At 39.7% G+C, this 16,074-nt stretch overlaps 1 protein-coding gene across 3 annotated transcripts in view; it reads left to right on the top strand.

Moving 5' to 3' along the window:
- Positions 1 to 16,074, top strand: part of PABIR3 (PABIR family member 3) — a 64,014-nt gene that overhangs the window by 24,281 nt on the left and 23,659 nt on the right. For all 3 annotated transcript variants that reach the window (XM_050776709.1, XM_050776710.1, XM_050776711.1), the window contains one exon: positions 15,370 to 15,426. In XM_050776709.1, coding sequence (XP_050632666.1) covers positions 15,370 to 15,426 — 57 coding nt within the window. The remainder of the gene's footprint in view (positions 1 to 15,369; positions 15,427 to 16,074) is intronic.

Below are 16,074 nucleotides of genomic sequence, written 5' to 3' on the forward strand. Positions count from 1 at the left end.
TCATTTCAACTTTGGTGAATCTGACAATTATGTGTCTTGGAGTTGCTCTTCTTGAGGAGTATCTTTGTGGCGTTCTCTGTATTTCCTGAATTTGAATGTTGGCCTGCCTTACTAGGTTGGGGAAGTTCTCCTGGATGATATCCTGAAGAGTGTTTTCCAACTTGGTTCCATTTTCCCCGTCACTTTCAGGCACTCCAATCAGACATAGATTTGGTACTCTTTCTTCCAGTTGATCGAGTCAGTTACTAAAGCTTGTGCATTTGTCACGTAGTTCTCGTGTTATGGTTTTCAGCTCTTATCAATTCTTTTAAGGACTTCTCTACATTGGTTATTCTAGTTAGCCATTCGTCAAATCTTTTTTCAAGGTTTTTAGTTTGTTTGCGCTGGTTACGTAGGTCCTCCCTTAGCTCTGAGAAGTTTGATTGACCGAAGCCGCCTTCTCTCGACTCGTCAAAGTCATTCTCCATCCAGCTTTGTTCCGTTGCTGGCGATGAGCTGCGTTCCTTTGGAGGGGAAGATGCGCTCTGATTTTTTGAATTTCCAGCTTTTCTGCACTGCTTTTTCCCCATCTTTGGGTTTTTATCTGCCTTTGGTCTTTGATGATGGTGACGTGCTGATGGGGTTTTGGTGTGGGTGTCCTTTCTGTTTGTTAGTTTTCCTTCTAACGGTCAGGACCCTCAGCTGTAGGTCTGTTGGAGTTTGCTCGAGGTCCTCTCCAGACCCTGTTTGCCTGGGTATCAGCAGCAGAGGCTGCAGAAGATAGAATATTGCTGAACAGCGAGTGTTGCTGTCCGATTCTTGCTCTGGAAGGTTCGTCTCAGGGGTGTACCCCACTGTGTGTGGTGTGAGGTGTCAGTCTGCCCCTAGTGGGGGATGTCTCCCAGTTAGGCTGCTAATTGGGTCAGGGACCCACTTGAGCAGGCAGTCTGTCCGTTCTCAGATCTCAACCTCCGTGCTGGGAGATCCACTGCTCTCTTCAAAGCTGTCAGACAGGGGCGTTTACCTCTGCTGAGGTTTCTGCTGCTTTCTGTTTAGCTATCCGCTCTCTAGTTTCTTAATTGTATACATATCCTTGTCTTGTTCCTCATCTAAGTGGGGAAGCTTTCAGTCCTTCACCATTGAATATGACTTTAGCTGTGAGTTTTTGGTAAATGTCCTTTATCATGTCAAGGAAATTTCCTTCTACTCCTACTTGCTGAGTATTTTTCTTTTTTTTTTTCTTTTTTTTTTCTTTTTGAGACAGAGTCTCACTTTGTCACCCAGGCTGGAGTGCAGTGACATGATCTCAGCTTGGTGCAACCTCCACCTCCTGGGTTCAAGCTATTCTCCTGCCTCAGCCTCCAGAGTAGCTGGGATTACAGGCACACACCACCACGCCCAGCTAATGTTTTTTGTATTTTTAGTAGAGACGGGGTTTCACCATGTTGACCAGGCTGGTCTCGAACTCTTGACCTCAAGTGATCCGCCCACCTCCACCTCCCAAAGTGCTGGGATTACAGGTGTGAGCCACCGAACCCAGCCTTATTGAGTATTTTTATCATGAAAGTGTGTTGAATTGTTTCAAGTGCTTTTTCTGCATCTCTTGGGATGATCATGTGTTTCCCCACCTTGGTAGATTCATATGGTATATTACGTTTATTTTTTCCATGTTGAACTACCCTTGCATTCCTGTGATAAATCTTTTTGCATGTGTATTCATGAGATATTGGCCTGTTGTTTTCTTGTGGTATCTTTTGCTAGCTTTGGTATCAGGGTAATGCTGGCCTCATAGAATGTATTAGGAGGTATTCCTTCATCTTCCACTTTTGGAAGAGTTTGAGTAGGATTTTATGTTGATTCTTGTTTTTTGTTTGTTTGTTTTTGTCTTTGTCTTTTTGAGATGGAGTTTTGCTCTTGTTGCCCAGGCTGGAGCACAGTGGCACGATCTTGACTCACTGCAATCTCTGCCTCCCGGGTTCAAGCGATTCTCCTGCCTCAGCCTCCTGAGTAGCTGGTATTACAGGCACCCGCCACCACGCCCAGCTAATTTTCTGTATTTTTAGTAGAGACAGGGTTTCATCATGCTGGCCAGGCTAGTCTCAAACTTCTGACCTCAGATGATCCACCTGCCTCGGCCTCCCAAAGTGCAGGGATTACAGGTGTGAGCCACTGTTCCTGGCCTGGTGTTGTTAATTCTTTGAATATTTGGTAGAGTTCAGCGTTGAAACCATCTGGTCCTGGATGTTTCTTTGTTGGGAGGTTTTTGATTACAAATTCTATCTCTTGTTATAGGTTTGTTGAGATTTTCTTTTTCTTCTTGAATCAGTTTGATAATTTATGTGTTATGTGTTGTGTATTATAGATTTCTCTTATAATATGATTTTTAATGTGATAGAATCTATAGAATACATTTTAGTGAAATGTTATAGCTTGATACCAATTTAAAAATATTGCTTGTGGCCAGGCGTGGTGGCTTACACCTGTAATCCTAACACTCTGGGAGGCCGAGGCAGGAGGATCATGTGAGGTCAGGAGTTCGAGACCAGCCTGGCCAACATGGTGAAACCCCATCTCTACCAAAAATACAAAATTAGTCGGTTGTGGTGGTGCATGCCTGTAATCCCAGCTACTGGGGAGGCTGAGCCAGGAGAATCGCTTGAACCCAGGAGTTGGAGGTTGTGGTGAGACGAGATCACGCCACTGCACTCCAGCCTGGCGACAGAGTGAGACTCTCTCTCAAAACAAAAAACAAACAAACAAACAAAAAATATTGCTTGCTAATCTTAAAAGTGGACATTTTCCTCCTCATAGAATGATATTCAATATTATTCCCACAATATAGTGGGAGAAATTATAACTCTTCATTAAATAAATATTTCTTCTTTCCACTCATTTACTCATTCATTCAATGATATTTATTGAGCACCTGTTTGCCTCTCAAAGCCTTCCATACCTATCCAGTCTTCTACTCAGCAAAACCAACGTAGTGGTTTAGGACCCACTACGTATTAGGCCCTGATCTAGTTGCCAGGGTTGATCTAACCGAGTTTGGGGAGGAGATAACATCTTAGTTGAGATCTTACTGATGTGAGGGGGTTAGCTAGTTTGGGATATTGATGACAGGGGTAGACAATATTCCTTGTAGAAAACAGTATGCTTGAAGTCCTGGAAAAGGAAGTATGCTGTATAGATAAAAGAGTGTGTATAAAATTTGAAAGAAGTGCATATTAGCTACAGTGAAAGTAAATATACAGTAGTGAGAGATGTGGTTGAAGAAGTAGACTAGTGCAAGATCTTGTAGGGCCTTCAAGTCATGTTAAGTATTTTGCACTTTATCCTAGGGTCAATGAGAAGCCATTGAAGAGTTTTGAGCCAATGATTGACATGATCAGATTTGTTAAAAGATTGCCCTGGCTGCAGAGTGGAAAGTGGATTGGAAGAGGGCAAACGTATATGCAAGAAGATCAGATAGGCTACTGCAATCACCCTGGCAAAGAGCTGATGGTAGCTTGGACTAGTGTGATGGTAGTGGAAATGGAGAAAAGTTCCAGATTCAGAAGAAATTTCAAAGATGGAATCAATGGATGTTGGGAAACAGTGGAGGCAAACATGACTCCTAGGTCTCTAGCTTGGGCAGCTGATGGGATGGTGGTGCCACAGAATAAGAAGGGACCACTGCAAGAAGAGTAGATTTACAAAGGAGGATGAGTTTAGCTTTGCACATGTTACATTTGAGGTTCTCTTGGACATGTAAACTAGTGATGTTCGATGTACTAGTTTGAAGCTCAGGAGTGAGATCTGGGCTAGAGATAACCATTTGGGAATCATCAGTAGATTGTTATTTAAAGCTGTGGGAATGAATGATATTACCTACAAAGAGAGTATAGAAAGAGCAGAGAAGAAGTTGCAGGACAAAACTTTAAAAATCACCAACACTTAAAAATCAATCAGAAGAGGAGTGATGGACTAAGTAGAGAGGCAGGAGGAGGCTTCAGAAGAGAGTAGTATCATGAAAAAACAAGGAAAAGTTGTAAGTCATATGCTGTCAAGCAGTCAAACAGACTGAAAAGTGTCCTTTAAATTATCAAAATAGAGATTACTCATGAATTCTTACATTTGAGAGCACTTTCCATAGAAGGAGGAGTGGGGTAAGATGAAGCCAGATTTGATTTTGAAGAATAACTGAGAGCCAAGGACCTATAAATGACACTGTACATCCAAGCTCAGTTATTTGGGGGGCGGGGGGGCAAATTCCTCATCTGTAAAATGGGAATGTAAGAGTAACTGCTTTATAGGTTTGTTGTGGATTACCTTGATCAGTATAAAGCACTCAGCACAGCACTGACACATACTAAATGCTCAATAAATATGTGGTTTTTTAAAATCAGTAATAGTACATATAGTCAGCAACCAGTGTACCTGGCTTTTTAAAAATTATAATTTTAAAATCTTTTTTTCTAGTACCAAACACTTAAAGGATACTTTTCCTTTATTTATTTATTTATTTTTGAGATGGATCTCTTGCCCAGGCTGGAGTGCAGTGACGTGATCTTGGCTCACTGCAACCTCCGCCTCCCAGGTTCAAGCGATTCTTCTGCCTCAGCCTCCTGAGTAGCTGGGACTACAGGCGTGCGCCACCACACTTGGCTAATGTGCACATTTTTAGTAGAGATGGGATTTCACCATATTGGCCAGGCTGGTCTCAAACTCTTGACATCGTGATCCACCTGCCTTGCCCTCCCAAAGTGCTGGGATTATAGGCGTAAGCCACTGTGCCCGGCAATACTTGGCATTTTAAAAATGCATAACATTCCTTAGGAATTCTAGGCTCTTAATTTGCATAATGTTCAGTTTAATATAATGTATATTTAAAATAAACCATCTTATATAACAGATTGTGTTTGGCAGAATTGAAGTCATTTTAACTTATTGGATGATGGGGATTTCAAGGCTTGTTGGTTTAGCTTGCTATAACAATACTATGCATATGGTTTTATTGTGTCAAAGTATCACTTCATTATTATTATAAGACATATGTAAGTATATACTTACCTTTAGTATAGAACTGCTGAATTATCTAGGAGAATGACATGAATTAGAATGCTTTTGGCAAAAGCAGTAAAATCTAATTCGAAGAGACTTAAACAGCCTGGGCAAAGTGGCTTATGCCTGTAATCCCAGCACTTTGGGAGGCCAAGGTGGGCAGATCACCTGAGGTTGGGAGTTCAGGACCAGCCTGGCCAACATGGTAAAATCCCGTCTCTCCTAAAAATACAAAAATTAGCCAGGCATGATGGCATGCGCCTGTAATCCCAGCTACTCAGTAGGCTGAGGCAGGAAAATCGCTTGAACCCGGGAGGTGGAGTTTGCAGTGAGCCGAGATCACGCCACTGCACTCCAACCTGGGTGACAGAGTAAGACTCTGTCTCAAAAAAAACACAAACAAACAAACAAAAAACAGAGAGACTTAAACAATAAGGAACATTTATTATCTCAAATAATAAGAAACCCCAAGAAAAGGAGGTTCTAGGCCGGGTTAGTTCAGTGGCCAAATGACATCATCAGAGACTCAGGTTCCTTCTATCTCTCCACCCTACCATCTTCAGCAGCCACAGTTAATTATGTACCTAGTAATTAGACCCAGGGTTCAAAATCAATGGATAGCAAGCTCTTATATATATTTACAGATGTCGAGAAGGATATCTATCAACCTATCTTTAGTATATATCTCTGGAGCCTGGCGTTATAGGCAGAATTTTATTTTTACTTTATGCATTTCTATACTAGTTGGGTGTTTTTCACAAAGCATGAGCAATACCGGTGTTTTCATTTCTAATAGATATTATATTACAAAATGGAAACATTATTCTTGAAAAAATACAAATATTATTGAATGATATCATAAACTATAAGTTTAATGGTTATATCCTATACTGGCCTATCCTTAAAATTGGTGCCACAGGCATCTAAAGTAGCCAAATTCAAAGAGACAGAAGGTAGAATGGTGGTTGCTAGGGTCTGGGAGGAGGAAGGAATGGGGAGTTGTAGTTTAAAGGATACAGTTTTGCAAGGGTACAGTTTTAAAGGGTTTCAGTTTTGCATGATGAAAAGAGTCTAGAGATTGGCTGCACAACGATGTGAATGTACGTAATACTGCTGAACTGTATGCTTCAAAATGGTTGAGATGGTAAGTTTCATGTTAGTGTATTTTACCATTATTTTAAAAATTGGTGCTACTTTTCATGTATTTAAATATAAGTAAAACAGGCTGGGCGCAGTAGCTCACACCTGTAATCCCAGCACTTTCAGAGGCCCAGGCGGGCGGATTACTTGAGGTCAGGAGTTTGAGACTAGCCTGGCCAACATAGTGAAATCCCATCTCTACTAAAAATACAAAAAATTAGCCAGGTGTGGTGGCACGTGCCTGTAATCCCTGTTACTTGGGAGGCTGAGGCAGGAGAATCTCTTGAACCCAGGGGGTGGAGCTTGCAGTGAGCCAAGATCCCACCACTGCACTCCAGCCTGGGCGACAGAGACAGACTCCATATGAAAAAATATATATATATATACACACACACACACACACACCATATATACCATATATACATATATATGGTGTGTATATATATATGGGGGGTGTGTGTATACATACATATATAGGTAAAACTGTTTTAGAAACAAATCACTGTGACAGAGGGCATTGAAGAGCCATGGGTTTCATTCAACACAAAAATAAAGATGTATATTTTCCAAGCATTGTATAAAAAAAAAAAAAAAAAAAAAGCTGTTCCCTCACAATTATTTTGTTTAATTAAGTGCGAATATTTTCTTCACTTCTCTCGGGAAATCACTTCACCCACTTCTGTTGAATAGAAGCCCGAAGACCTCTTCTGACATTGAGACTATGCCTTCTCCCAAATCACCTCTTTGCTTTATCTCCTAAGAACTCTGAAGTTGACATGCCTGTGCCTTTCTCTCCCACCAGGAATTCTGGCCCTTCTCAATCTGGGTGTCACTGCGTCACTTCTCCATCCCCACCCCCTCCTCTTCCAAAGGAAGCAGGGGAAATGTCTCATCTTCCTAAGAGAAAAGGTTGTGCTTTTCTTGAGCAATTCCTCTGTTCTAATTTTAGGCCTACTGACATCTGTCTCATTAGGTTTTGCTTTTCATATTGGCAACCACAAACCCCAAATCTAGTGTATGGCCCACAAAGTCGCAAGCATGTAATACATTCCTGATCCTACTTTATGCCCTGTGCATCTAGCCCATGTTCAGTTCATGTTGAGTAGCATTATAAACCATCTTAAATCATTTCTGAAACTAAGCAGAGACATTTATAAACATAGTGTACAACCCTCTGTTTAGGATTTTCTGAGCATTTTATCTGTAGTTACTATAGTAGGAAATGGCTTAAAAACAGCAAACCTAGGAAAATGAAACATAATTTTTAAAAATCTTAATGTCTTTACAATATTAATTTTCTGTGATCTCTCTTAAATGGAACTAAGCTTGGTTTTTCCTCCTATCTTAATCCCGTCACTGGAAATAATTCTTAGGAATTAGCTTCACCCAGCACCCTCCCTAACCTCCCCCTACTTCTACTCCCAGCCACCTTCACACCATGACATCATTCCTTGGTGCTGATACTCTTGGTTCCTTCCAAGGACTTTTTTCCTGGAACGTGAGAAAAAGGCACAGTGGGAAATTTACACAGAAGATACCAGTGATGTTTATTACATCTCAGTAAACTCATTATTTCTATTTTAATACTTTGTTTCATGTGGAAAAATTATCCAAGGTAATTCCTTTGCAAACACCACTTGTAGTACTTAATTTGGGGAGAATTCTCTTCCAGAAGCCTTGTTTTCTGCAATTAATTTCTCACATTATTACTAAAAGAATCAGCCAATACAATATTTGATCCACATTTTGTCCAATTAAAACATTCTTGTAGCTTATGATTCTGTAGCTCAAGTTCAAATCCTACCTACCTCAGACATTTCACACTATCTCCCTGCTGGTGTCAACAATTTCAGTCAATCTTCTCATGATTTCCTGGATAAAGTTTTTCAATGGGAAATCCTAAGCCTTTACCTGAACCTAAACTGGTTCCTTCCCATTCCTTACATATAAATTAAAAATAATCTCTTCTAGGAAGTCTTCCATCATTATTTTATGAAACAAATTTGCCATACCATGTTTTCTCACTTATAAGTGGGAGCTAAATGATAAAAACTTATGAACATAAGGAAACAACAGACACTAGGGTCTACTTGAGCGGGGAGGATATGAGGAGGGAAGCAGAAAAGATAACTAGTAGGTACTGGGCTTACTACCTGGATGATGAAATTGTATGTACAACAGGCCAGGGACGGTGGCTCACACCTGTAATCCCAGCACTTTGGGAGGCCAAGGCAGGCAGATCACCTGAGGTCAGGAGTTTGAGACCAGCCTGGTCAACATGGTGAAACCCCATTTCTACTAAAAATACAAAAAAATTAGCCGGGCATAATGGTACGTGCCTGTAGTCCCAACTATTTAGGAGGCTAAGACAGGAGAATTGCTTGAACCTGGGAGATGGAGGTTGCAGTGAGCCGAGATTGCACCACTGCACCCCAGCCTGGGTGACAGAGCGAGACTCCATCTCAAAAAAAAAAAAAAAAGAAAAAGAAAGAAAAAAAGAAAAGGAATAATATGTACAACAAATCCTAGTGACACGTGTTTACCTATGTAACAAACCTTCACATGTAACCCCAAACCTAAAATAAAAGTTAAATAAATAAAAAATTAATAAAAAGTAATTGTCGGCCGGGCGCGGTGGCTCAAGCCTGTAATCCCAGCACTTTGGGAGGCCGAGGCGGGCGGATCACGAGGTCAGGAGATCGAGACCATCCTGGCTGACACGGTGAAACCCCGTCTCTACTAAAAAATACAAAAAAAAACTAGCCGGGCGAGGTGACGGGCGCCTGTAGTCCCAGCTACTGGGGAGGCTGAGGCAGTAGAATGGCGTGAACCCGGGAGGCGGAGCTTGCAGTGAGCTGAGATCCGGCCACTGCACTCCAGCCTGGGCGGCAGAGCGAGACTCCGTCTCAAAAAAAAAAAAAAAAAAAAAAAAAGTAATTGTCTTATTTATGACATGTAATTTTAATATAGCCAAAGTGTCACAATTTCTATAGAAAATATATGTATACATTTAAGTTCAGGTTATATATCTTTTTCATTAGATTATAAACTTTATAAACCATAGTGTTTCATGTTATATATTGTGAATTTTCTGGGCATTTGATCAATGAAGATGTGAACCTTAGTAGCATGAATTAAATGTATTAAAATTCTACTTCTTCAAAGGTGTGTGTGTTTGTGTGTATGTATATGTGTGTATATGTATGTATATTTGTATACATGTATTCTATGTACATGTATACATATATACATACATGTATACATGTATATGCATATACACAATATATACATGCACACATATATATCCATGTATAGATGAGATTTTTTTCAGAAAAACCTTAATTTTTCGGATTCTGTTCATGCCACTGCACAACTTCTCAATTAGTGTTACTAAAGGGAAATACTGAGGAAGAATCTCCCAAACGGTATAAATCACAGTGTTTTCTGCTTGCTTTGAAAATTTGATTATTTTTATAGTATGCCTTAAGAATGGGAATGTAAATATTTTTAAAATTAGCAATATTAGGGGTTCAAGTAAAAAAGAAAAAAGGTCACAGTATCTAATGTTGAGAGGGTACAAGGAAATAGGTATTCTAATACACTACTGGGAAATAAATTTGCGTAAGTTTTCTGGAGGGCAGCTTGGCGATCTGTATCAACAACCTTGCAACCCAGAAATTCCAGCTCTATGAACTGATCCTAAAGAATTAAGGATGTGCACAAACATTAGCTTAAAAGATATTATTACAACATTATTTACAAGAGCTAGCAAAAAATATGGCAGCAGTCTGAATGTCTAACAACAGGGAATAGGTCAATCGAAAGAGCCTTCATTACCTGTATTTGAATTCCAGTTCTAGCAATGACTGAATAACTCCTTGGGCAAGTTACTTAATCACTGTAGCCCTCAATTTTTCTGAGGCAAAATGGGGGTGATAATAATGCATACCTCATGGGGTTGCTGTGAGAATTGAATGAGATAAAACATGTGTGGCACATAATAAAAGTGCTGCTTATTATTATGGTACATCCTTACAGTATAATACTCAGCACTTAAAATGGCGTTGCAGATGAATTTTAACATGGAAAGACTCAGAATGTATAAAATTATATATATTAAATATATATGCTTTATAATGAGAAAAAAATGTGAGCCAATTTCTGTTAAAAACGAAAAGATCAGGGACAGGCCTGGTGGCTCATGCCTGTAATCCCAGCACTTTGGGAGGCCAAGGTGGGTGGATCACTTGAAGCCAGGAGTTCGAGATCAGCCTGGCCAACATGGAGAAATCCTGTCTCTACTAAAAATATAAAAATTAGCCGGGCATGGTGGCCCACGCCCATAATCCCAGCTACTCGGAAGGCTGAGGCAGGAGAATTGCTTAAACTCAGGAGGTGGAGGTTGCAGTGAGCCAAGATTGGGCCACTGCACTTTAGCCTGGGTGATAGACTGAGACTCCTTCTCAAAAAAAAAAAAAAAAGAAGACGGAGAAGGAGAAGGGGAGAAGGAGAAGAAGAAGAAAACAGATCAGGACAAACGGCAGAGCATAGAGGAATTTTAGGGCAGTGAAACTACTCTGTAGCATACTATAATGATGGATGCATGTCATACAAAACCCTTAGCATATCCAACACCAGGAGTGAACCTAAATGTAAACTATGAACTTTGGGTGGTAATGATGTGCCAATGTGGCTTCATTGGTTGTAAAAAATGCACCATTCTGGTGAGGGATGTTGATAGTGGGAGAGGCTGCACCTGTGTGAGGGCTGGGGGGTATGTGGGAACTCTTTATAATTTCTGTTCAATTTCACTGTGAACCGAAGAGTGCTCTAAAAAATAAAATCTGTTAAAAATAAATAAATAAAAGATCAAATAGGAAAAGACTGGAAACTGCTGGGTAACAGGGGACAGATAGCCTAGTTTTATAAATACTCAGCATATAATCCAAATTGTTTATGTATCATTAAATGATGTATTTTAGGGTGTTTGACGATGATAGTAATAATGGTGGTAGTAGTAATAGTTACCATTTATTTAGCACATACTGTGTGCCAGGTGCTGTGCTAAACACATTACATGCATTATCACCATTATCACATTTAATATAAGTAGATGCTTGAAACGGCAACTCTGGCATGTTGTTCTTAACACTATTGCCTATAGCAACAAATTATATATTCAATGTATCCCTTTAATATAAGTTTTATCCAGAAAAGATTTCTGACTTTTGTTAGAAGGGGCAACTAATAGCATTATTGGTTTGAATTACAAATTTCCTTAGAATATCAACCCTGGAACATGATTAATACAGACCAGTCTGAGTTACGCACCAGTCAAGAGTCCACAACTGTCAGATTTTTATTATTATTATTATTATTATTTGAGTCAGTCTTGCTCTGTCATCCAGGCTGGAGTGCAGTGGTGCGATCTTGGCTGGCTGCAACCTCCGCCTCCCAGGTTCAAGTGATTTCTCCTGTGGCAGCCTCCAGAGTAGCTGAGATTATAGGCGCCTGCCACCACACCTGGCTTTTTTTTTTTTTTTTTTGTAGAGATAGGGTTTCACCATGTTGGCCAGGCTAGTCTTGAACTCCTGACCTCAAGTGATCTGCCCGCCTTGGCCTCCCAAAGTGCTAGGATTACAGGTGTGAGCCACCACGTGCAGCGTGACATGTTTATACCCATTCTCTGGATAGCAATAGAACCAGGCTCAGGGCTGATGATATCTGAGTATGTCTATTCCAAAGTTAAATAGATGGTGCCATTAGGTGTAACCTGCTCTTCTCCTATGTATAACAGAGTAGATCATTTTTCCACAGTTCAAACTCTTTGAGCATGACATTTAAAGCTTTCTAGCATCTTCACGCTTTTGGCCTCAGAGTCCTTTCTCCCTCCATGAACTCTTGGTGTTCCACTCACACAGGGCCAATATCCCATCTTAACACATGCCAAGCACTTTCACTTTTCTGTTGCTTTTGCTGGCAAACTCCTTGTCCTAAAGGTCCAACTGAAATACCACCTTATGCCTTTCTTATTTGTCTTCCACCTCCCACCCCCTACACACACCCACTTCATCTTTGCTTTTTATTCCCACCCTACTTTGCTTTCATTTGACGTGCACTTCCTTGTCTCTTATATAAAATCTGCTTCCAAGACTGGTTTCTTCAGTGGATTGTAAGGTCTCTGAGTAATAACTGAGAGTAATAGCAACAGCTTATTAGCTGTCTTTTTTTTTTTTTTAAAGAAAACAATTCTCTCATTCCCCTCTGAGCAGAAAAATAGCTCATTAAACATAGCAAGTATTCAAAAAATAGTGAAATACTTAACAGCTAGCCATATTTTGACAATAGCGAATTAGTGTGGTGAAGTAGTTGTTGCTAATTGTCAAATAAAATTTATTTGTAGTAAATTTTCAGTTACCCACATACCAATTTTCTATTGTTATTTTTACAACCTTGGCTGTTTCTTCTACTTCATAGCAAATGATTTGAAAAAAAACAAACTGATTTTAATACTTTAAGCAACATATAATGAGTGAGGTAATATATTCCTTAAAAAGCAATATGATACATTTTAAAACCCAACAAAAATTCAGACTATGTGCTTCATAGAAACATTTATTTATCCAACACATACTTTATTTTAATTAATTAATTAATTTATTTAGAGATGGGGTCTTGCTCTGTTGCCTAGGCTGGAGTGCAGTGGCACAATCTCAGCTCACTGTAAGCTCTGCCTCCTGGGTTCAAGCGATTCTTCTGCCTCAGCCTCCTGAGTAGCTGGGGTTCCAGTCACCTGCCACCATGCCTGGCTAATTTTTGTATTTTTGGGAGAGACAGGGTTTCACTATATTGACCAGGCTGGTCTCGAACTCCTGACCTCAAGTGATCCACCCGCCTCCACCTCCTCCTCCCAAAGTGCTGGAATTACAGGCATGAGCCACCACACCTGGCCCAACACATACTTTTTGAACACTCATCTTGCCTCCACTCACTCACTCACTCCTCTTACTGCCTTTCATGGCCACACTCCATCTGTTGGTTTCTACTGGGAACCTTAGCAACCTCTTCTTCAGCCTTCTGGTCATTTCTCTAATCTACCTCCTTCTCTTCACTCTCCGTTTTTCATTTAGACCCTCGCCATCTGTGACCTGGCCTGTGACCCTGCGTCTAGTCCGTCTTCCATCCACCATCAATGTGTTCTGCATGATGTTGCTCGGGTTACCTTTCTAAAGTAGATATGATCTTGTTTAAACAACCTTTGAGGTTTAAGAACTCAGAGGAATCTATGCTCTGGGTTTCCTATTGTGCTCAAAGGCTAAAGTCCAAAAACTACAATCTGATTTTAGTCTAATTTCCCTAAATTTGTTTCCTGCTGCACCCTCGCAAGTACTAAGTTTCAGCCACCCTGAACCTCTCTGTTCCCTGAACATTCCTCTCTGCCTGAGTGTTTCCTCTCACTCCTTGAAATGTCCTCCCTCCTCTTCTCTATCTAATGAATTGCTACTCCTCTGTGAAGACTTCTCCAAGACCCACACAGAGTTCTCTGTCCTTTGAACTCTGTCTCTTGAACCCAAATCATAACTCTGTTCTGCCATTTGACTGTGACCTAGTTTCCCCTAATTAGACTTTGACTTGCTCAAGGACAGGAAAATGTCTTATTTATCTTTGGATCTTCAGGGCCTAGCTCAGTGCGCTCTCTCTCTCTTTCTCTCTCTCTCTCTCTCTCTCTCTCTATATATATATATATAAACACACACACACACACTCTCCAGCCTAGGCAACACAGCAAGACACCATCTCTAAAAAAATAAATAAATAAAAAAAATAAAGTATGTGTTAGATAAATAAATGTTTCTATGAAGCAGATAGTCTGAATTTCTATTGAGTTTTAAAATGTATCATATTGCTTTTTAAGGAATATATTACCTCACTCATTATATGTTGCTTAAAGTATTAATATATATTATATACACTATATATATGTACACTATACTATGTACACTATATATATACTATATACACCATACACACACATACACACACACACACACACACACATATGTGGGTTTTTGCCATCTTGTGCAGGCTGGTCTTGAACTCCTGGCCTCAAGTGATCCTCTCAAAGTGCCAGGATAATAGGCATGAGTCCCCCGTGCCTGGCCTCCAGGTCCTTTCTTTTCTTTTTCTTAAAAATCCCAAGTAGCTGGGATTAGAGGCATGTGCCACCACGCTCGGCTAATTTTTGTATTTTTAGTAGAGACGGGGTTTCACCATGTTGGCCAGGCTGGTCTCGAACTCCTGGCCTCAAGTGATCTGCCTGCTTTGGCCTCCCAAATTGCTGGGAATACAGGCATGAGCCACCGCGCCCGACTTCATTCAATATTTTGAATGTACAACTCAATGTGCTCTTAAGATAGAATTTGAAACTAAGATATGGTAAACACATTATCTGGCATTTTAAGAAATAACCACGGTACAGAAAGAGTTTACAAATGAATTCTGAAGACAATTTTCAAGCCTCATTTTCACACTTAGCTTTAAATGCCTCCATTCTTTCATTCCCCTCTTGTGTGGGTCCTCATAAGCTTTGAGAGAAGACTGAAAAGGAAAAAGTAGCCCCAAAAAAGAGAAAGGACCTAGACAAGAAGTATCTGAGCAACCAAGAGTAAAATATGCTAAATGACTTGAAAGTGATTACCTTAAAGTCATTCCATATTATGAAAGTTTGGTTTCCCAGCTAGATTCCAGGATATTTGATGTAGTTATTCTGTTTATGATTTTTGGGCAGTATGCTTGGCAAGCTAGCTACTGATTCAATGACTGTTTCAGCTTTTTGTTCTGGGTAATACCTCTCACTAAGCTTTAATGATGGGCTAAAACTGGCAAGAAAAATGAGGCAATTTTAAGATCTAGTGCTTTAGGAAAGAAAAGGTAGCGACAAACAAAATCCTCTATTGATGTTCTGCTCTGTATTTATTATGATAACAGTTATTTTCTTCTGTTTTGGAAAGTGTTGATTTTTGATTAGTATAATTTTCAGTCAAGATTCAGTTGGATCTTTTTTTAACTTTGAACCTAACTGATACTGTTGCTGGCATGCGTAAGACACTAAATAATTATTTTAGGTAATTCAACATTGACTTAATGTTTAGATATAATTAATCAGAAACGTTAAAGCAAGCTTGACATCTACATTTTAAATTTCAGTTGTTGCCACCTTCTCCCTTTCATGGTTCCATCAGCCGCCTTCATCAAATCAAACAGGTAAGAAGACTTTCCAAACTGACAACTGGTCATTTAAAAAAGTAAATTTTATTTTTCTTTGTGAAAATACTTATGTTTCAGTAATTCTAAGTGAGGTCACATGTAATTAAGTTTTTATTTCTAGGAATGATTTCTTTAAAAAAAGACAAAACAAAGAAGCCCTTTATTTGGCTTATTAACTGTTTTAATTAATAATTTCTGGAAATACTACATACTCTTATACCTTGAGTCTAGCTTCGTTCTTCCAGGGATCTGAAAGTGGAATGTTATACACAAAAATTAATTTTCAGCTTCATAATAACTGTAGTTATCATTATTTTTTTAACCCTCAGATGAGTTTTTTGACAGATAAAATGGGCTTCATGCTATTGTTTTGTGTTAACTTCTTAGTGATCTGAGTTCAGGGACACATTGTACCTCACTGGTTTATATTTTGTGCCCGTGTACACGCATGCGCATCTCTGTGTGCGTGTGTGTTTGTGTTTGTGTGTGTGGTTGGGAGGGTGTATGAGGGTGGGTGAGTGTGCACTCATGTGCACATGCATGCTTAATAGCACAAGCATAATACAGAATTCAACCTTTTAATTATCCAAGGATTAGCCACAGAACTCAAAAGATCAAATCACCACTATGCCACAGGTGATATTT

This window comes from Macaca thibetana, chromosome X (assembly GCF_024542745.1).
Source record: "Macaca thibetana thibetana isolate TM-01 chromosome X, ASM2454274v1, whole genome shotgun sequence".
NCBI classification, from domain to species: Eukaryota; Metazoa; Chordata; class Mammalia; order Primates; family Cercopithecidae; genus Macaca; species Macaca thibetana.